Raw genomic sequence first — 22,938 nt, 5'->3', positions numbered from 1 at the left:
AAGTTATCCGTCTCTTTGTTGCAGCTGTGGTGGAAAAGTAGAGTACAATTGAGGCTTTAGTATCTTATAGGAATTTTTCAGATATTCTAAAGAAGACCTTATTATAGATTCTATATCTGCCATGAAAGAATTGTTTAACACCTTCATAGCTGTGATCGTTTTCCCAAAATAAGCAAATGACTAGTTCCAGGTCAAATCCAAGCTAGGTAGACGTGATAGCAACTTAATCGTACCATTCGTTACATATAGACACTTGAAGACCCCACTTAAGTACGGTTATAATAGGGTGCATCTTGCATGGTTTACAGAGGAGAGTATCTTAAACTAGGTGGAAAATTATCACCCAGATCAGATGTGTATAAACAAAATACAAAGTGGCTAGGGTACATGCTTTTTTTAGGCTTCTATTTGTTATAATATGTTTTGTGTGGTCTCTTGATCTATACCTGAACATTTACCCATATATTTGGACGGAGCTCAATAATAGTCCCTAGAAGATGCGAGAAGGGGGCCATAAGGCTTGCATTTTTGTAACAGGTAGCACATATTTATACTGTTGAATAACGGCGTGAAGTAAATAAAATGTGTATAAGGATGCCTGTTGCCTAAAGACGATGCCATTTATTTAACGATTAAGCTATTGGCAATGTAAATGACACTGCCATTTATTTATGATTTAATTAAAAAAAAGTCATGAGCAATGCCAATAGCTCTACCTTTAATAATGCCGAGACCATTGCATTGTAAAGGCTTGTTTTAAGTTCTACCAGAGAGCGCATTGAAAGAGACATTACATGTTCTAATACTTTCAGCGTTAATACTTAAGCATGTTGTCGCTAAGGTTTAATGGTGCTGTAGAAATACGATTGTACCTGACCCCGTCTGAGACCACCAGTTGCAGAGAGTAACATCATTTGGGTTACCCTGCGCTCGAGAGGGTCGGTTTGCATGATGCTTATCAGGGAGTACGTTTTATTTAGCCACTTAGACTCTAAAAAACCTGCCCTTCGCTTTAACTTTCTGGAGGAAAGGATTCCAGACGGTGTGGACATTTCCAGATCTTAGGGTGAATGTCGACTGACTTTTTTTTTCTTTTCTATTTTTTTTAGCTAGGAACTAGCGCGAAACGAGGGGCTTTGTTGAAGATGTTGCAAGTTTGTAATACTTTTTCTAGAACTCAGTCATTGAATGAGAGTGGCTGTAGTGTGGAGAATACCCGGGTTCCTGCACTAGTGTTGGCGGTGTTCGAGTGGCTGATGACGGCGATCAGCTTTGAGAGTCAAGTGATTTTCGGTAGGAATCAAAAATTAGCTAGCATTCGCGCCAAGAATTTTCAATTCTATTAAGGACACTGAGGCGAGGATTATGCTTCTCTTTCTTATATTTGCTACTCACAGCAGCCAATGAAAAACGTTTTGTATGCAAATAAAACTACATTTCCCATGATGCTTGTACATACATCACATCCTGTATAGCCCAATAAGAGCTGCTGTACCCTGTGTCTCCTCCTCTTTCTTTGCTCAAGAGAGGATCTCGAGCTGAGCAAGCGCAATCGTAATATGAATATCATTGACGTCGACACCAGAAGCACTGTACATCCAATTCTAAAGGAAGCAGAGCTAGCCTCCATACCACGTGCTTCCAAAGGAAGTCTGACTAGACGGCCGCGTGGACCGCAGTGAGAGAATGCGTTACCCGCCTAGCGGGGCGCAGACAAGGAACACCTGAACACCGAAAAAAAACCTGCCGCCAAAGACAGCGCAATATTACAAGATCACGGGTGCTTTTCAATATTTTATGAGGCTGGAAGTCCTAAAACATGAATAGTGCCCGCCGGAGGCGGCAGAAGGGCCTTCGCGCGCTCGCTTGAGCGTCCAAAACAATTCGGCACAGCCGCATTAAAATAAATAGTTCGGCTTTAAAGGGGGAATTATTATGAGCGCGGGGGGCGCCCGCATGACGCTTTAGCTCCGCTCTCAGCGAGAGCCTCCTGAAGTTATCGCTCCCGGCTGGAGCTCATCAGCATGCCTGAAGATAGTAGAAGGCCAGCGGGAAATCCGCGTGATGCACACGATACACGCGCAACACCAGAATGTTGAAACACAGCGCGATGCTGCGCTAGCGTAAAAACAGTATTAGTGGATATTATTGCCAATGAAGCTAGAAGCAGTAGCGCGCCACGCGCGGCGCAACCAGAATTACTTAGCAAACAGCGCAAAGTGCGCTTACAAACACAAAACAGCAGAATTTTAAAAGTAGCACAATCTACGTGTAAGCATAGGCATACAACATAATCATCACAACTCAATGAACACTCAAAGAAGGCAAAATCATATTATAGTCGAGCACTTAACTTTCTGCGTGAGCAGCAAAGAAAGAGGAGGAGACACAGGGTACAGCAGCTCTTATTGGGCTATACAGGATGTGATGTATGTACAAGCATCATGGGAATCATGGGAAATGTAGTTTTATTTGCATACAAAACGTTTTTCATTGGCTGCTGTGAGTAGCAAATATAAGAAAGAGAAGCATAATACGAAGCCTCCGGTCCTGTAATAGAATCCAGCCTGGCTAGAACTAGTGCTTGGACAATTAGTTCATAGTTTAGTTCTGGAATTAAATGTTTGATATTTTACAACAGTCCTAGTTGAAGATGTACCACCCATGCCATATTCTTAATGCTTAGGGACGGTGTGCAGTTGTGATTTTTGCATTGTGTGAACTATGGTGAAATTCCCATTTCAGCAATGGATGTTCAATTCTGAACACGGCTAGTAGGTTGGAAGCAAGAGATAAAACTTCTGTTTTGGGACTTAGTTTTTACAGGTATTCTGTCATCCGTTTCTGGATATTTTAGGCACCCCGAGGCGCGCTGATGATATCCACGTTGTAGTGTAAAGAAGCCGAGGTTTACATTTACTTCGGTGCTCGGTTATCCCGAAGTTCACAACGTGGTCATGTAGTAGAGCGCTCCCTTGAGTGTAATTCTTGAATGTCTTATATAAAATAATGTGAATTAATGTGACACGACTTGTATGCCTACAATATTATGTGGAATTATACACGAGTTTCGTGCAAATAGATACATGTTTAATGGGTGCATTATGGTTCAATTTTACTATAGCTATAAAAACTGTTTCTGCTTGTACCTGGAAGTTTCCCCATAGATAACGCTTGTTAGTAAGTAGGATGTAAGAACCGCCAAGTTGTGCATTTTCGTTTTCTTGGCTCTGGAGGTCTTATAGCGCCATCTCCCTGACATAGATGGAAACACATTGAAAAGATCAAATTTTCTTTATCAAAACGTCTGCCGGATTTACCATGTAGTAAAATGTTGAGACGTGGAATTCCTGACAACTACCTCTTGCAATGCAGTATAGACACCGTGCAAGATTCGAGGCGTTTTCCTTCAGCAATGGGTAGGGCAAAGTAGATGTCCATGTTAATTATCCTCGTTACTTGAGCACATTCCAATATTTATTACCTCAGTCACCCTATCAAATGTACAAATCACGTTGTAGATAAACCATTCCCCTGTACTTTCGTGAAGATTGTATGCTTTTCTTGACTGAAAATTGTAATGTGTGTTTAACTCTGAGCAACAAAGGACATTTCGTTTGCATAAAATCATTTCCACTATCAAGGTGATCTAGTGTTATTTTCTATTTAAATGTTGTTTTCTTTCCTTTTAACTCTTAACAGGTATACTCAGTACCAGCGTATGCTTGCTACATTGTCTCAGTGCGAATTTTCGATGGGAAAAACTCTACTTGTGTACGATATGAACCTTCGAGAAATGGAGAATTATGAAACAATCTACACAGACATAGGTAATTAGATCAGTCTTTCAGCTTACTCTTTATTGTACGTGCCACTGCTTTAACTCTTACGTTAATCATTACTTTGGTCAAAGCTATGAACTCCACTTCTAAATTATTGAGTTCATATTTGTGGTGGTAATCATGGTTTATCTAACACTCGACCTGCCTCAGCCATTGTACATCAGTGTAGGTGCTTTAGCACATCTCCATACAACACAACTCCCCCCTGGCATGCCTCCCCTCATCTGAGTATGCCTTGTGCGGATGCATTCTATTTCCTGGCATAAGTAGGTTCTTTTTGTCCAGTTGAGCAAAGGTCTGTCGGCATTTAATCTGTTTTCCATGAGGATGACCACACTTCAAGTCTAAACTCACAGTTCCAGTTGTGTCTTATCACTTCCCAGTGACAGCCCACAAACTCGTCCAGCTCTGAAATAGTGGCAGTTTTGTGTGCCAGCAGTCACCAGTTTATTTAAGATATTTAAAAAAATATATAACTAATGAGCTTTTTCTATTGCCCGATTTCAGCTTAATTACTTTTTGTAGGGTAGACCCATGTTTCCCACTGAGTATCGCCTCAACTGTTTTATTTTCAGAGGTGAAGGGTTAATTCCAATGTGTGGAAAAATAATGGCTGCAGAAATGTCACTCCTGCAAGTGAGTGCAAGGTCTGCACGTGTTATTCCTTGTGAGCGCATGGAAGCCTACTTTTAAGGATTTGCACCTTTTCACTGGATGTGTATGTCCGGTATACAGTAACCTTAAGTGCAACCATATCACCATTGGTCCCTTGGACAGTGCTGTGTGTATTTGAAAAGGGCGCTCATGTATTTCTTTCCCTTTTTGTTATGGAAGGTAAAGGCCAAACAGTACTGTCCATGCAGATTGCACAATTGGTATGGGTCAGCAAAGAAAGAGCTCTTAATCCTTTACCAGTAACCTAACCAGTGCACATTAAAGCATGCGTTGAATATAGTTCATTGTGCTATTTATCTGTGGTGAAGTATTATTCTCCACTGAGAATATTTTCTTTCTCTTTCCTATACTTTCTTTTAAGCGTGCTTACATTTATTTTGTTTCATTGGTTCTGTTAGCCATACTCTTATTGGTCTTCAAAGTGATTTGACAAACAAAGCTTTAAAATCATTATGGTTTGAGTGAAGTGAGCCTGCGGATTACATATAGATTTGTAGTGTTGAATTTCGAAAAGAAAACCTCCCACCCACTCTCGGTATGGAAGCTTTTGGATAACTGGTTGACAAAAGTCAAATTGAAATGATTTGAAGGGCGAATTTACTCTTTTATAAAATATGCTTTGTAATAATTACAACTAAATTAATTTGACCGCCTGTTAGTCATTGCTTTGATAATCATTCTGATTGACCCATGTTGCAAATGAGAACAGAATTACTGTAAATGTATTATCTTAGTTGTCTCAGAGAAACTCATTATAAAGTGCACATGCAGCAACTGATTCCTGGGGGCTGAGCAGATAAAAAAAGAGAGGCGCAACAAACAAAAAATAAGAAAACCAAAAGGTTTAAATTGTTTTTATAAACCTACAGTGATTCTCCATTCTTCTCAGTTTTATGGGCAAGCTCTTCCAAACCTCTGGAGCCAGTTAGTGAATGAAACGTTTACCTAACCGCTCTCTCCTAATTTATGAATTTGCAGCAGATATTGGTTGCAAGACCCGTAGATGCTTTGGCTAATAAGGTAGGTGAATCACTGTTGCCACCTCTAATATCTGTAAACCAGAAAAAGGTACGGATAGGGCAGAGAGACTTAAATTAAATGCTCTGCTCCATAGCCAGCCAGCGCAGATCTGTCTGCCTCAAAACGTCTTTTTCAACTTGGGTTGTCCGCAATCTACTTTGACTGAAGTTCTGAGCTGACTGTCAGTTAGCCTCTAGGTATGCTGGCAGGTCCATATCGAGGTCATAGCAGTAGTTTTATTTTGGCACCATGCCAAGAACACAAGACTGTGTGTGGGCTTACACAGAACAGGAGCACTTTTTTCAGTGTGTAAAGCTGCAATAAGCAGGTGTTTGCCAAGGCAAGACCTTTATCGAAACTTCCCAGTCCAGCACTTCTGCCAGAATATTTACTTTGGCAGCTGGAAGAGGGGGGGGCTGCCCTATGCATTCCAGGCACAGGGCGTTTGTTGTCACAGGGGATTGCCCATGGGTAGCAGTCTTATTTGCCCATCGGTAGCAGTCTTATTTGCCTCTTTGCAATATTTAGTCTTCAAATGGAACCTGTTTATCTAGCCTGAAGATAAATTTGGTGTCCTTATATGAAATGGCTTTACAGCAAGCCATCTGACAAAAATTTTAATGTTGGGCAGGGGTTGTCCAGAAAGCAGGATTTATATTTGGCTTAAAGTACCCCTCCATTCACTTATTCGAGAGGGAATTAATTGGCTCTCTGAGAGGCTCCATCGCGGATGCTGGAGGAAAGCAAGAGCGCTTGGTACCTATCGGCATGGTGTTTTTAAAGCCTTCATCCAACCAATGCAACTGATATCAATTGTTAAGAGAGATTACAGATATGCACCTGGAAGACAGGGAAGTGTGCATCCCAATACATCATCACTTTCAGAAATAGCGTTTCTTGGAAAATCACAGTTGCATTCCCCCTTCTTGTAAACGCCATTTCCGAAATAAGATTTTAAAGCCATTGGAGATGGCATTGACCAAGGCCGAGGCTGAGTCCTGCAACTACATTTCTGTCAGAAAAAATATGTCCGCCTCCCAAGGCTAGAAATGTAAGTGGCCTAGCTCCTGCATAGGCAGCTAGGACTCTAACACGCAACAACTATGACAATTTTTTTGTGTATAGTACATTCAAATTTAATGAAAACCTTGTACAAATCTAATTGAACAGAAAATTTTTCTTTTAAAAACACAGGTCTCTAATCACACATCTGATTATTGTAATACAACCTATTGTTGTACATTAATACGGAAGTGACAAAATAATTAACTCATATATTTCTTTAAAAATCCAACCCTATGCATTTCAGGACCATGTCCCTTCATCAGGGGTTATCTGTGGAAACAAGAGTAGAAAGGCAACACAATCATATTATTATTATGCGTTCTTATATAGCGCTCGATTACCCGTAGGCATCTCGGCGCTTGCCTTGGGAACCCGTCCTGGCTTCCCCAAGGTGAAAGCCAGGCATCCCGCCGCAGGGGGGGCCATAGTGGAGATTAAGCAGGCAAATGCCCAGAGCTGCAGAGTGTGAACCCGTGATTCAAGTAGGCACCGAAACGAGAATTATCGAGTCCGTGGATATTTGGGCTCAAGACCCTGCCGCGTCGGGAATTGAACCCTGGTACCGGGTCTGACCTCTGCTTCAGGGTCTGCCTCCTCTAACCAGTGAGCCACACTTCTCCACTCTCCATATGCGGCACAAAGTAAATATCTTCTGTGTTAGTAAAGACAAACATGAATGACAATTGCCAAAAAGGCTCCACATTGTGATATGCACCATCACCCATGTGAAAAAAACAAAAGTTCTAACTCCAAACTTATTGCTAGTCTCTAAACAATTGCTGCTGCCAACTGAAACAACATCAAACCAACCAATCATAAGACATGGTCATGTAGAAAGACGAGATGTACTGTCCGTGTATGATGTCCAGGTCAACATACCTTGTGACAATAATCCTTTTAATGGCCACTACGTCGTGTTCCTCCACTGAATTTGTGTGTTCTAAAAATAAAGTTCACACTATTAGAAACCATGTGGATACGTTGGTAAATGATACCTTAGTCTTTAGAGAACTTATGTTCTCACCATAAGAAAGCAGGAGCACAATAAACGATCGGTGTGTCACATGCAGAATCTGTGATTGCTGGAACAAAGACAATGAAGCTTCATAAGTAATGTGTTACACTTATACAGACGAGGGAGCATAAGTTGACGAAGGCTCACCTAATAGCTGGAAGCAGGGAACCTGATAACAGGAACCTAGACGCTGGGCAGAAATCCTGGAATCAAGTTTAAAAGTATAAATGGGAATAATTAGAATACTAGATGTATTACTTAAAAATAATGGACAAAGCACCAAGACATGCGGTTGTAAAAGCTCACCTGGTGGCTTGTGAAAAAATACCCGATGGTGTGTAACCGGATTCGGGGTAGTATGTGACGTAACGTCGGGGATTCTGTAGATGATCTGAAACGTAATAGGAACGAATGAGGTTTCTAAGGTAGCCTATGAGGGAAATACGGACAGGGGGAAAGGTTTTCTTACCAGCAAACAAGATGAAATACTGCAGTGAATACCCACGCCATGTTCGGGGCTCCGAGCGTCGTTATGACTACGGAGCCTGACTAGATCAAAATATATGTTGAGTGGCATCACGTGATGCGGAACTGAGGGCACAGAAAAAAGACTATCGCCCTGAATGTTGATACTACACAGACATGCCAACCCTCCCGATTCAGGCGTGAGACTACCGATTTGAAGGCTAGTCTCCCGCCTCCCGATTCCTACAAGCCAAAACCCGATTCCTTGGGGGTTTCAGCTGACAGGGCTTGGTATTGTTTAAAGTGATAATTCTTCCAGCTAAGATTGGCGATGCAGGGGCTCTCGATGGGGTGAAAAAACAACAAAGCGTCATTAACAAGGGAATGGTCTTTTAAAGACATGTGAAGTAGGGGGGGGGGGCAGCTCTGTGTGTGCAGGGGAAGCTGTTTAAGCCCGGGCTGGGGGGGGGGGAACAGTACAACACTTGCATCACCCCTCTGCCTGCCATTATGCTCCATGCTTTTGAAAGGTAAGTAAAAAACGTGCATTTGCGTTTCAAATGTCCGATCCTGCAGCAGCACACTTCCAAAGCCCATACATGCCAGTAACCTGATTCAAGGCCCCATTCTCCCGATTTTTTTTTTTAAATCTCCCACTTTGCTTTTCTGAAATGTTGGCATGTATGACTACATTGAAAAAATACGTCCCAGCGCAAAAATCAAAATAGTTGGAAAATATGCTAGTGAATAAAAATGACAATAAGAGAATGAAAGCGGGCATCGGGACTCGGGCGAAGTGTATCTGATCATTGGCAAATACGAACGAAACAACCATTGTCCATATAAAAAAACACAAACGACGGACTGTGCTAACATAGAGTATGAATCATGGACATAACCAAGGGACTAAGTAGCAACCAATGGACCCGATTTCTGTGTGCAAAAACATAGCTCAACATGCTCTTAACTGTTCAGTCACCATATGTGTATACACTCCAATCGTGCATAAATGTCAACAAGTTGTTAGTAATGGATCAATAAAAATCTCGATTTCTAATTGGTTGCAATATTCTGAAAAAGACTTAAAACAACTATCAGTGGTACTCCTAGTGAGCATTAAATACCTAAATTTGTGAAAAAAATCCCGAATGTGGTGTGTGTCTGTTACATTCAATGTGAAAAGTTTAGATGGAATAATGGATGGCTATTTAGAGGAAACACGACATTTCCAATTTGTCATTCAGTCCTGATGGGGTCATGGTTTGCAATTTTTTTATCCAGTACACTTCTCTTTGGAGAAGTTTCTTTGAATTGTTCGCCCCTGGTTGTTTAGCAACCTGTTCAATTATCTGAAATTTCAATTGAGCTATATTATGACGTTGTTCAATCCAGTGGGTAGCTGGTGGGGCAGTCAAATTGCCAGTACGTATCCTGCTTTTGTGTTTGGAAAGTTGAGTTTTCATTTTTCTTTCCGTTTTCCCCATGTATAGAAGTCCGCAGGGACATTTGATAGTGTACACAACATGTTCTGAATCGCAGGTGGTGCAATTTTATAATTTAATCTTACTCCCTGTTCGGGGATGTAAAAGGATGTCCCCCAAAATGGCATTATTACAATGTATACAGTTCCAACATTTGTGTGTGCCAAGTTTTGAGGATGTTTTGTCGGCTTCTGTTCTACCTTTGTTGGAAAGAATTTCCTTAAGATTTTGGGCTCTGGTGTACGCAAAAAGCAGTTTTCTATGAAGAGTTTTTGAAAGTCCTCTTCAGTTTCCAGTAGATCCCAGCATTTCATGATGATCTGCTTGATGTCTCTGGATGCTGTGGAGTATTTAGAAACAAACACCATTCGTTTTGTTGGCGTTCTTTTTGTCTTTTCCAATAATTTTTGCCTGGGCATCAGTCTCACTTTTTCCATTTTACTATCTATGAGAGTTTCAGGATACCCTCTGTCTAAGTAATTTTGTTTTTGTTTTAAAAAAGTTGCTTCACAGGTTTTGAAATCAGATGAGATACGACGAACTCGAAAAAATTGAGATACCAGTAGATTATTGACAAGAGATGGAGGATGAAAACTGCTGTAAAGAAGAGCATTATTTTTATCTGTTGTTTTTTTTTAAAACTCTTGTATGAATGGTGCCAGCTTTGAGTTCAATCAGAACATCCAAAAAAGGTAATGACTTCTTGCTGGTGGTATGCGTAAATTGAATTCTTGGATCCACCAGGTTCAGAGTACGTATGTTGTTCAATAATGAAGGTTCCACCAGGTTCAGAGTACGTATGTTGTTCAATAATGAAGGTTCCGAGCCTTTCCAAATTAAAAACACATCATCTATGTATCTTTGAAAAAAGATCAGACCTTCTCTCCAAGTCATGCCTGATAGAATTAAATCATTTTAAAATGTAGCCATGAATGTGTTAGCGTAGGCAGGTGCTCTCGGAAACCCCATGGAGCCTCCCCATGGAGCCTCCCAAGGCTAGCATATTCAGTATTCCATTGGGGTTTAACCAGCGAATGACAGTTAATCAGAGCAGCAGAAATGGCAAACTCTTGTTATTCTTTGAGCTTTTTTCAGGGGAAATCTGCTCGTATGTTTAGAGCTGACGTCCCATGGGTAGCGTGAGCTGCATGTTTTCTGGCACGGAGGGTTGGGCAGGTTTAGCTATAGATTAACCCTGCATGGTACAGAAGGTCATCTTTTCTAAATTGAAATAGCAAAGCTGCCTGCTGGAATAGTGTACCTATCTGTTGGTGTTGCAGTATGCACTCTATTGAGTAAGGTATGGCAAGGTCCGGCAGTGGATCGGCAGATTTGGACTGGCTGATTGCAAGTGGTCCTGTCTTAGATGTAACTATGTAAAGGACTCTAATTGAAGAGTACCTGCTGTTCTGCAAATAACGAGTCAGGGAGTAGATTAGACCGCTCGTGCCACCCTCCTACCAGTATGGCTACTGCTCGTCCAAGAGGCGTACAGGCTGATGGAAACCAAGGACTATGTACAGCAGTCACTTATATGGCCATGCCCACCAGAGAGAAACAAACTGTTCATAGCAGAAGGCAGCCACCCAAGCCCCTCCAGTAATAAGGGGGAAATCACAAAAAGTAGAAATTTGTGCTGGTACCTCTCTTGTGCTTAATAGAGACTACCAGAGGTGCATCCCTCGGGAGATAAAGTAGGGAAACGGATCAATAAAAAATGAAGGGTTGTGTGGGGTGTTTATGCCTACATACCACTTAACTTGTAGACTCTTTATACTCCTGCTGACATTGCTTGTTTTTTAGGTGCACTTTACATTCATTTCTTCTTCCATGTTATTGTGTATGGGCATTATAGCTCAATATTCTGTCATTTTCCTTTTCATGATACTACATAAATGTTTTGTTTGTGTCCTGGAAGACATTGGCATTTATCAATGGAAAAAGCCACTTTTTAGTTGCTGTTTTTATCCCCCCAAAGGTAATGAAGGACCACGACGGGCTTCTGAAACGCATTTCCTTTCAGAAATAGCTTAATTGTTCTGATCTCTTGTTTTGCTTTTTAATTTCCCAAAGAGTGTTTGTCCATATCTTAAATTTGATTTTCTGCCTGTTATACGTTTATATTGTTATTGCCGCATGCTTAAGTGCCCATACATTGGGTAGTCCCATGATTAAGTATAATTGTGTTACCATCTTATTAGACATCTGGTATCCTACTCCCTTGCATTTTCCATATACATCTTAGTAACTTTTAATATGACAGTGTTTCATAATATGTTTCCTGTTTATGCGGTTTCACGTGAGCTCCTACAGGCCTTATGTTCTGCTTATGTTGGGTAAAGAATTATAATAAAGTTCACCTGATGTAGCATGAAAGCAATACTGAGGGTCTGGTTACCCTCTGTCATTTTTTTCTGACTGGTACGTATACCCCTGTTTACTCACAGGTCAGAATTACGAGTAAAGTGTTATTTAATGCATCTGATAATTATCAAATGCGTAAAATACCTCACCTTTTGTTAAGTTTCGACAGGTCATACCTGCCGAAATTTAACAGGGGAAAGAAACCTTATGGTACTTACCTTATCAAGCCAGTTTTGGTGCGTTAAACACCAAAATCCACTTGTTAATCCCCAGAAACTTGTAATAGGTGCTATTTATCGCACCCAATAAATAACCATCCTCAAGGTATAGTTATTTACCAGGTGCTATAAATAGCAGCTATACTTGTATAGGGCTCTTAGTAGCATCAATTAACCAGTCAGTCTCAGCGTAAATCAGAAATTAATGGATATTGGAATAACCAATTGCCTCAAGCTGTTGTGTGCTCCTGCCTTATTAGTATCATATTTTTCATCAATTTGTACATTTTATGCTCTGCATTCTCTTTTACACCAGTGCTAACTTTCAATATGTTGCTGTCTTTAATTCATATTTCTTTTTCTCCTAGAAAGTAGCATTGCGGCTGCTCATGAAAAAATAGCTGAATGCAAAAAACAGATTCTGCAAGCAAAGCGGATTCGAAAAAATCGTCAGGGTATGGACCCTTTTTGTCCACTTTTTAATTGTAATCTAAATGTAGCAGTTTATGTATTTTGTTGACACCGGGATGGGGGTAGGGGATAAAATCGAATCCACTGTCTTGCTTCCTAAATTGTTTTAGGAGAACCGGATCGCTGGTGATTTTGACCATCCACTGACAAAGAAAACATGTAATTTGTTATGCTGTATCCCAGAACCCAAAGGTTTTTACTCACTGGAGCAACAGCAGCTCACACTATGTGGGGGTGACAATGTCAAGCTGGGGCACTTTCCTACATGGGACAGCTAGTCTCTACCCCCTCGCTGGCTGCAGTTGTGATTCAAGTGTGTTTGAAGCCACCAGGTGTCTGAGGCAGGGTTGCAGCCTAAGAAAGATCCTGTCATGTGTTCCTCCAACTGACTTCATCCCGTAGATGTACACGGAAATGTCCCATTTGAGCTTTAGGTAAAGCAAACTTGTATGGTACCACCAGAAGGGTTACCAAAGACTACCATATTGCAACTCGGAGCTGCCATCTTGCATCTTTTGTTGTAGATGGGAGCTGAAAGGAATGGGGAAGACAGTTCACTTGGGAATGGGGAGAGCCAGAGGCAGAAACACAGCATTTATGTTGTGTGGCCTTTAAGTAACAATTGCACAAAATGCATTTTGTTTACATAATTTGTATTTTAGAATGCATATCGGTACTAAAGTTGAACAAATATTTAAACTAATTAATGTTTTTGTTATTTTTAGAATATGATGCCTTAGCTAAGGTGATACAGAATCATCCGGACAGACATGAAACTTTAAAGTAAGTGCAGTTTAATGTAAACATACATATTCTCAAGGAAACGTACAAGGAATTTCGCTTCACACTTCTCTCCATTGTTTTTTGTTAAATGTTTTAACTAAGCAATGGTTTGTCTCTAATTTAAAAGTGTCATAAGCACAAAATGCTTACCCAAAGCAAGGGTTAGTAACATGGACTGAGACGAGGGTACTTATATCTGTCTAAGCCAATCGGGTCCCACTAAAGCAAATAGCATGCTACTCTAATGCTGATCTGCATATATAGTTTATGCCTTTACATTTTTCGTGTTTAGCAGTTAGAAGTAGAGATCTTTAGCAATTACCAGCCAAATACAGTTTCCATAAATAGGCTTTGTGAGCCCGTTTGTTTTTTATGATTGTCTTAATAGGTTAATAACATTCTATTTTACTTTTGCTCTTGTGTTGTCTGTGAATGCAGGTTTGTGTTTTGATGGGCCAAGTTTTTTTTCGCATGTCATTAAGCATGTTACTGTTCCATGTTCTCATACGTGTACAGTAATTAAGCATCATTTTCTAATAAAAATTGTACAGTGACTTCCTAAATCTGACCCTCAGTGGGCTTGTTTAGTCAGGATGCTGCTATCCGCCACAGACCTTAATTCTTTTAAAGTTGCCTATTAACCTACCTACTATCAGTTAAGGAACTTTTTCTATGATGATTTGTCTTGGCGTTTTGCTTGTCAAAGCAGGATAAAAACTGTTGTTAGGGCATTGCTTTGTGGGCATCTTGTATAAGTGGATTTGTCGGAAAGTTGATTATTAGTAGTGGTAAATATATATCTACCACTGGCAACAAGGCAACTAACAAAGTCTAGTGCTCAGAGTAGGTCTCAGACAATTATTCCCACTCTCAACCCTTGGTAGCTTGGCTGTTAGCAGGCAGGCGGAACTTCAGAGAACGGTATGTAGAGCATTTAAAAACACCAATTCAGTAAATAATTAAAACACAAAATGCAATAAACACCAATTGATAAAGATAGGAAATATTTTCATCTTTAAAATTATACCAAAACTAAAAACATCTAATGTAGGGAACCGGAAATTTAACACTATATAGTACATAGAAACCTATAGTGCCTTTTGGGACACCTGGTCGCGCTAGACCAGGACAAAGCCAACATTTCAGGCCGACCGCGATGGAGTCATGTGTGGCTATCCCTTGCGGTAGGCCTCAGTCAAAGTTTTTACCTTCTGACTTAGAAACTTTTCTGGAGCTTTTCTTCCCAGGGTCCTTTGAAGCTCTCAGCCAGTTTGGATTCGGTGAGGTCCAGGTCAAACCTAAGGAAGTCAGACCTCCGGAGCTTTACAGCGAGACGTACCAGAGATCCAGGCTGGCTTGCAGTTGAAGGTGGGCGCCTTGACTTGCAGTTGGTCCCGGTCATCTTTTCTATGTTTGGACGTAGAAACCTTTACAGAGCTTTTTCTACTGGTGTCCCTAGATGCTCTTCACCAGGCCAGTTTCGGTGAGGATTCGCTGGCTTGGGTTTTGACCAGCTCCCTGTGAAACTCTGGAAGTTGGACCTCCGGATGTTTTCAGCGGGACGAACCTGGAGGGCAGGCTGGCTCACGGTTGAGGGTCGCCAGCTTGGCTGGCCAGGTCGAGTCGGTCCACATATAGAGCTTTTTTTTAAATTCTCAAAACGTCAGGAAATTCTTTCTGAAGTTTCCTTGAGGGCCCCAAAACGTCCAAAACTTACTCCAAGGGTCTGGAAACTACAAGATGGTCCTTGAAAGTTTGGGCCTTCAATTCTCACAATTCACTTAGACAAAACCCTTACAAATCCACTAGTAGCACTCCAGGTTAGGGATTCTTGGTGGTGGTGATCCGGGTGAACTCTGTTTACCTGTAGCCTGCAGGGAGTCCACCTTTTAGTATTCAAGAAGCAATTTAGTTCCACAGTGCTGTAGTTCCAGATTGTGCAACAGGCGCAGTCTTCCAGAGTGCAGGGCCTGGTTGAGGCAAATCAAACATCCAGTATGGACCCTTCTTCTTTCCTATTTTTCAAGCAGCAGATCTGAGACATTGCCCCTCTGAGATACATATTCAGTGTTCTCTGGGGTCACGCAGGAGGGCATTTCTGTCCAATGAGGTGCAGGGCAGCACCCCAGAGCATGACCATTTCCTACAAAGTGTGGTACAATGGTCTCCCAGATAGCGCCATTTCTCCAAAATTCAATATGGCTGAAGTCTCAGCAGAGAGGCAAGAGCTGACGAAACCAACCATGCTCATCTCCATAGATTGCCTCCCCATGGCATCTGTACATTCCTTCCTTAAGCCTGCCTTCTGACTGGGTTCAGAGGGTAGGGGTGTAAATGAAACTGGCTTCTTTTGCCTGTTCCCGCCTTCCTTTGAAAATCATTATTTACGATCCCTCCCCCTTGTTCTGGCATTCCTATGCAGCCGAACCGTCTCCTCCCAGAATGACTCTTCACCCCAGGTGTCATTTATCACTTCATCAAAGCAGCCTGTCTAATCCACTTAACTTTGACCAATCAGGGCAGATCACTGGAAGGCTGAATTTTGGCTTGCAGACAAGAAAGGCTTATAACTTCTGGTCTGTGAATTTCAGGATAAATTCAACAATAACATATTGTTGGAATTATAAATACCATTCTACTAAATCCTTGAATTATATTTTTCTGTGTTTCCTGGTGGGAGTTATTCATTAATAACTAATTGCCATGTTAGCCTATGGTCCTGGGGATCTGCAAAGGGGAAAATGAACTGGACAGTTTCTCCAACACCAGGGCTTATAAAACATCTTTTATAAGGGCACGCCTATATCTGCAGGACCCCCCCACCCCTGGAACACTTACGGGAGACTTTAGAGGTTCTGAATATGTAAAAATATTGCAGATCCTCACTCCAGTGCTCCTAGCACAAAAGTCGAGTTTGGGAAGCACTTTATTACAATGAGGGAAGTGAAATGTTCAATTTCACTAGCCCCCAGGGCATATAAAACCTATTTTGTAAGGGTCCCCTTTCTAAGTACCTCTCCTGACCTCCACCACCACCACTGATCACATAGGCAAGATAAATGCATAAAGACTAATTAGTGGACAGAATGCAGAACAATGCCGTGCATACACCCCAGTACATATATCTGGGCCTAAATCCATAATCGTTTGGCTCCCATGCCATTCCAGTGCCATTTGAACCCAGCCATATGCAAATTGACCCTACTCCCTATGGGAACAGTCCAGCCTGAACTTCAAGCCCAGGTCCTCCCTGGACTGGAAACAAGCATCCTGGGACCGGTGTCTGGGTTTCACCCCTCATCAGCCAGGCTAGTTTGACTCCATTGGCATGGAGAGAGCACGGTATCCACGTCTGAGCATACCCATCCCTCACGGGGTGACAAATGCAAAAAGAATAATTGGTGGCCAAAATGCTGAACAATGTCATACATTTACCTCAGTACAGAGTTCTGGGCCTAAATCCAATGTTTTTTGCTCCCCATGCCATTCCAGTTTAAAACCAGCCATATGTGAATCGTCTTGAGGAACTGGGTCAAGACTGATTTGCATATGACGTGGTGTGAACTGGGGTGGCAAAGTGAGCTAAAGAACGATGATGAATTCAACTCAGATCTGTGACGGGGTGAGTGTCCGAAAAGTTTCAGCTCTCTGTGCTTCATCTCCTTGTGTTTGCTTTGTTGACACCTAGGAGAGACCCTAGGGGTACCTAATATGCCAACATATTGTAGTTTATTATCATGTAAGTGCCCCAAACACCAGAGTCGAGTTTGGGCACAATTTATATGTTAAAGGCAGTTCTGCAACACAGGGCTGCTTTTAAACTGACCTCAGGCTTCAGCAATGAACACATGCAAGTGCAGAAAGTGCTGCTTGCCTCTAAACCACTTTGCCCTAGTATGTACTAGGAATTTAAAGGTAGTTTTAGTCCCCATGTCCTATTATGTACCAGGGTCATAGAGGGGAGGTCATGCCAATCATAGGGGTTCCCTAACCCATAGTGCACCCTAGTGTATATAAGTGTTTTCACTGTATTCCAAGTGTTTTCAGCATAGTACAGGCCCTGGGCCTAGTTAGGCAGAGCCCAGGGACAGTCTAAGTCAGTTACCACCAGTGCCAGTCAGCAAAAAATGGGTTCGCCCAGGGCATAAGGATGACTTTGCACCAAGGTTTAAATAATTATTTGGTGTTACTTTGTATCAGGTAGTACATTATTCTTACCCAAGCTTCCCATTTGAAAAGTCATTTTTAGTTCAACTTAATTCTGTTTTTATGTATTATTAAATCTACGGCGTTGATCCTTTCCTTTTGCTGCTCCCATGTCTACTGTCAGTAGTTGCAAATATGCTTTAGTTGGTATACTACGTGCAGTTTGTTGTGGGCCTTCTGCAGTTGCCACATTAGATGTACATGATTGGTTTTTCATCTGATAGTACAGTTCTTAAACGCCATCTCAGGAGAAAACACTATAAATGGCATTCCAGCATTTGGACAGAATCACGTGAAGCACCACTCAGTATACATTTGAGTAACTACCTCTATAAGAAGTGTGCAATCTGCAATACTTTTTACATCAGTCTGCAGGTTTTCTTAAGGCAAATACTGTATTACTTCAAAATGTACCTTATTATTTCTGTTTAAACTCATTTAGAACCTCATTTTTCCAGAGTACACAAAATGTGTTATGTGCAACAGAAGTAAAAACTGAATATAGTTTAAACGATGAATGGCCTAAAGTTGAATTTAGAAAATCTCCAACTTGCCTACTAAAATGTTGATTTAACAAATATATATTTTTGTGAATTAAATAAAATGTTTTAGTATTTGTCTATATGTTTAATGAATGCTTATTTCTTTATTTGTTGTGTATTGTTTTGAGGTTAAAATAATAATCATTGTTTAGGCTGGGGTCCCTGACTTCCAGTAAGGACTCTGTGGGGGTCCCCGGGTTCCAGAATTGATTAAGTGGGGGGCTACAGGATTCAAAAGGTTAAGAACCACTGCTCTAAGCAATTCCTAGTGCCTTTGTTTGCCACAAAATTATTTTTAATGTATGTTGTTCTTGCCTGGTCTTGACTTGCCTATCAGGTGGGAAAGTAATATTTTAAGGTCCTCATTGAATGAGATGAGGGTGGCAGAGAATTTATGTATCTGGATTAATGCGATGTAATATGGATTCAATGGTAAAGTGTCAGTTTCTTCAGCTTTCTAATCAGATGACGGGATGGTGAGCTGCAAGTTAGTCACACAGTTGTCTTAACCTTCTGGATTGCATTTTCTGCTGTGCTGAATATGTCCGTCAAGAAGGCCTTGTGCTGTATAATGTCGACTGTGAGGGATTTTTCTGGGAGTTCTTGTGGGCTACTTTCATCTCTAAGAATAGATGTATCTGTTAGACTAGATCTTTTTACGGTATCTTTGAGATCTATTGAAGGTCTGCAGTGGTCATGTAGTTTACTAGAAAAGTTAGGTTTAGTTATTATTGAGGACTCGTTTTATTTCTAGGGAGGTATTGGCACTACTTGCTTTACTGCTTTGATTATAGTACCCACGTAGAATGAGCTGTTGATGCCATTTCTCGCAAGGAGGATTTTATACTGGTACACTAAATAGCCAAAGTTGCAGGTGTAGTGTCGAGTCGACTTGGAAGAGCATAACACTGACAATCACTTTGCCTTGATTTGGGGTTGAAATAGGATCAACACGTTATGGGAGTGAAATGTAAATGAACTACATCCCTGGGTATCCAGAAAAGCATCTGTTGAGTGAGTCTACGAATGCTTGTTTATTGTTGATGCAAGCGCAGAACTTAGTCCTAGCGAAAACTGCAAGTGCACACCAAAATACAAGCTGGCTTCTGGAGAAAGCTGCGACTGTAGTGCATGTGATCAGTGACTAGCCTGTTGATGAGAAGGTCTCTACCAGGACTTAGCCCTGAGGTGCTAAACTTGGATTGAAAAAATCTGCGATGGGAGATGGAGCCAGTGAATCTTGCTTTGCCAATGCATGTTGGTTGCCTGCATTGGCTTTGCCAATGTAGCACAAGTATTGTCAAAACAAATATCGGTGGACGGTCATCCTGGAATGGTATTTTCTGTATTTCCAAGATAGCTGTTGAGTTATGTTAGGATGAAAATGTGGTAGACAGCTCGGAAGTATAGAAAACAATGTTCGGCTTTCTTGGAACATTACTTTCTGTAGTTTCACGTTGGCCATCATGATAATTTATGCAGCATAATTTCCTGTTTTTTTGTAAAGACATGCATTGAATTTCAAGTAAATGGAGATGCACTAAGTAATTGAGGATCCCCCACAGCTTTTTGCCATAGGAATAGTACAGAATACCTTCTTGCATACTTCTTTGACACTCACTTTAGCTCATTCAGGTCTTCACTTGACTGAGGGTAACACCATGTACTTGAGCAACAAAGGACATGGGTCTTAGGGGTTCCTGGTCTTGACTCTGACAACTCCATTAATTGATTTGCCTACATGTGCTTTCTAGATGGCTAGCCCAGACACTGTTACATTGCAATATAGTTCAGGTGGCTTGATTGTGTCTTGTTCCAATCAGTCTGCCTTTTTAAGTCATGTAGGATTTTTCCGGCTGTGCTCACAGCAGTACTGCATACTAAACATTTCATACTCCTGGAGGTTCTAGCCATGTGGATTCATAGCTTGAGCCTGCTGTTGGTGTAGGATGTGTTGGTCTCAGTTAGCGATATAACTGTTAACAAAGAAATCCTACTCAATAAATAACTGGCAAAAATGAGCAATAAGGATATTGGTATGTATGTGTGAGAAAATCCCTCTTTTTGAATGGTCACCCCCTTTTCGTGCTGACTGGTACTGCTGTATTTTTCTGTTTTTAAAAATCTTCAGACATGAGCAGAGCTGTCCAGTTCTCCGTGTTTATTCTTTGACCCCGAAACATGGTAAATTTGGGTAATTCCCAGTTGGCAACTATAACTTTCTAGTAAGGCCATTTTATATTGTGCAGGAAACAACATCAATGGCATGTAAAGTAAATGTCACATTTGAACAGCAGCACCTACTGTGCCAGACACTATGCTGACTAGGAACAATTTGGCTTTAGACCAGCACACACAGTCTGACTGCTGCAGCTTTCCAACTTGCAGGGAACCCTGTCATAACATCCTCTTTGGTAGGAGGCAACCATATATTTAAATACTTTATTTAACATGTGAAATTGACATCCATAGGAATCAACAGTCATTTCAGTTTTTTGAGGTGTCATAAAACATATTTTTTAATCTTTAAGTCATCCCTTAGCAGGCCTTGAAGCCCACATTTAGGGTGTATAGTCTTTCAAAATGGAACTTGTAAGAGTCTTATGTTGGCAAGTTCCTACAGGCACTAGCCCTCAAATACTGGTTTGATTGTATTGGGCCATATAGCTACTCCAATGAGAAAAACCGAAGTGCAAGTAAAATACTGTTTTGTTAACTTTGGTTAGGGATAAGCTACAGAAATGATTCAATTACTGTTTTTATATATTTTTTAAAGTCAAATTCCGAGGTGAGTTTGAGTTTTGTTAAATATATAGGAAAAGTAACTTGAAAGGTTATTCTTTGCTTACCTGAAGCTTTTAAAACTAATTAGCATTAGCCTGCCAGCAGCTAACCCCTGTTGGTGCTTTCTCCTTAATGAGGAGAAAAGTGCTCTCAGAGGAGAAACAATGTCTTAGGCCTGTTGTCAGGAAGACCTCTGTGTGAGGTATATGACTTCTCTTTGTGCAGGAATGGCAGTTCAGGACCTTCAATACCCTGAAATGGACCAGGATAAGGCCAGCCCATTGAAAGTTAAGTGGAAAGGGGACCAGGGAAAAGAAGCCCTTTGATCCCAGGGTACCGTGTAGCAAGGTTGATACCTAGTAGGAGGGGGAGCTGCTCCCAGAACCTGTTTGCTATCTTTGAGGAGGAGACTGCTAATTTCTATAGATGCCTAAGGCCGGGATCTAAGCCACCTCTAACTGCAGAAAGGTTCTACCATCTTGTAGTGTCCAGGAGTCTCCCCCACCCACTGGTTAGTGAATCTGACAAAAGTGACACCTTACCCCAACTCTTCAGAACAATTCCTGGACCTGTCAGAAGAGGACTGGAAACTCTGTCGAGAGAACTGGGTGTAAACTGGAGGGGCTAGAGCTGTTCCCACTTGCCCTGGGACTGAGAAATGAACTCCAAGTGTCAGTTAGCTGACCACCTGTGTGTTTACAGAGACGCAATAAGCTGCTTTTCCTAAGTCTCCTGTTGACCAGTGACAGCTGAACCTAGACCCGCTGCAGGTGGCCTGTGCTGGGGTAAATGCTGGCTCATAAGTGCTGTCCCTGAGACTGCTCTGGAAAGTTTGAAAAGTTAGTTCCTTGAGAATCTTTGGACTTCCAAGACCCCGGAACTTTAGCGGAACCGCGTGGCAAAGGTGCTCGATCTCAATAAGACTTAGATGGATGCAGCCTCCAGGCTTACTCCGGTGGAGAAGTTTGAGCTCCAAGAAAGAGACTACATCTTTAGGGACAATGCTGGAATGTGCCATGAAAGAAAAGTATCCAAAAGGACTTTGGCAGGGGTGAAATTTCAGTGTTACCAGTCAGAGCTTTTTCTACTAAAACCAACGGCTTCAGCTAAACCTTGTCCAAATGGCTATCCAGCTTGGAGAGGACTTCCCTGGATACTCCAGCAACATTGCCCCTCTAGAGGATTTAGAATATCATTTTAGAGTTTTTGCGAGAAAGTAAAATATTTAATCAAGGTGACTCGCTTGTTGTATTCGTTCTCTGATCTATTGCAGCCTTCCTGAAATTACACCTAGATCCTTGTCAACTGCATACAGTACAGTACTTTTTATTGACACTTTACTTTTTCTTGGCATTTTCTGCTTTAAAATGCTAAAAACAAATGTCTTTTTTAAAAAGAACTTCTATATTTTCAGGACTTTGTTTTGGGATTTTTATTGTGTTGTGTTTTTGACTTTTTAACTTTTGGTTGTAGTAGTTGTCTTGTTTTTTATTAATGCATTGTGATGTAGTGCAATTATTGAGGTGTCTTCAACTTTTTCCTATATCGGTGCAGCGCTAGTGCTGTCCTAATAAATACATGGAGGTTGTTTCATATCCTAGCTACATAGATGGGTAAATGCCTGCTGTTTTAGTCCTAAATCTATCCAACAGTTCTAGGCTGTATATTGAATTCAGCTGCGGCTAGTCATGTATCATGTTAAACCAAGGTGATACAAACTTCACAGAAGCAAGTAAGAGTCCAAAGCTACTAACCATCCCCTTCACACTAATCCTAGTAGTGTATTTCGTTCCTTCTCTGTAGTAAGGCCCCATCTAACTGTGACTAGTTTCTTGATCCACATTGAATCTCTCTATCTGACAGATTTGAATAATGATTAGTGTTTTGGCTGTTTGCTGCCTCGAGAAAGCGGTAGTATGCAGAACATATCAATTGTGTAAAGGCTATTTATGTTGTCAATTATTTTATGAAGATTAGTGCATTTGGACTAAAACTTGCGAATATGAT

The 22,938-nt window shown here is 41.2% G+C and overlaps 1 protein-coding gene across 2 annotated transcripts in view; it reads left to right on the top strand.

The window, feature by feature from the left end:
* Positions 1 to 22,938, top strand: part of THOC7 (THO complex subunit 7) — an 85,730-nt gene that overhangs the window by 25,778 nt on the left and 37,014 nt on the right. For both annotated transcript variants that reach the window (XM_078662360.1, XM_078662361.1), the window contains exons 3-5: positions 3,703 to 3,830; positions 12,514 to 12,600; positions 13,342 to 13,399. In XM_078662360.1, coding sequence (XP_078518486.1) covers positions 3,703 to 3,830; positions 12,514 to 12,600; positions 13,342 to 13,399 — 273 coding nt within the window. The remainder of the gene's footprint in view (positions 1 to 3,702; positions 3,831 to 12,513; positions 12,601 to 13,341; positions 13,400 to 22,938) is intronic.

This window comes from Lissotriton helveticus, chromosome 9 (genome assembly GCF_964261635.1).
Source record: "Lissotriton helveticus chromosome 9, aLisHel1.1, whole genome shotgun sequence".
NCBI lineage: Eukaryota > Metazoa > Chordata > Amphibia > Caudata > Salamandridae > Lissotriton > Lissotriton helveticus.
The sequence above is the reverse complement of the archived record's forward strand: the minus strand, read 5'-3'. Positions and strand labels throughout refer to the sequence as shown.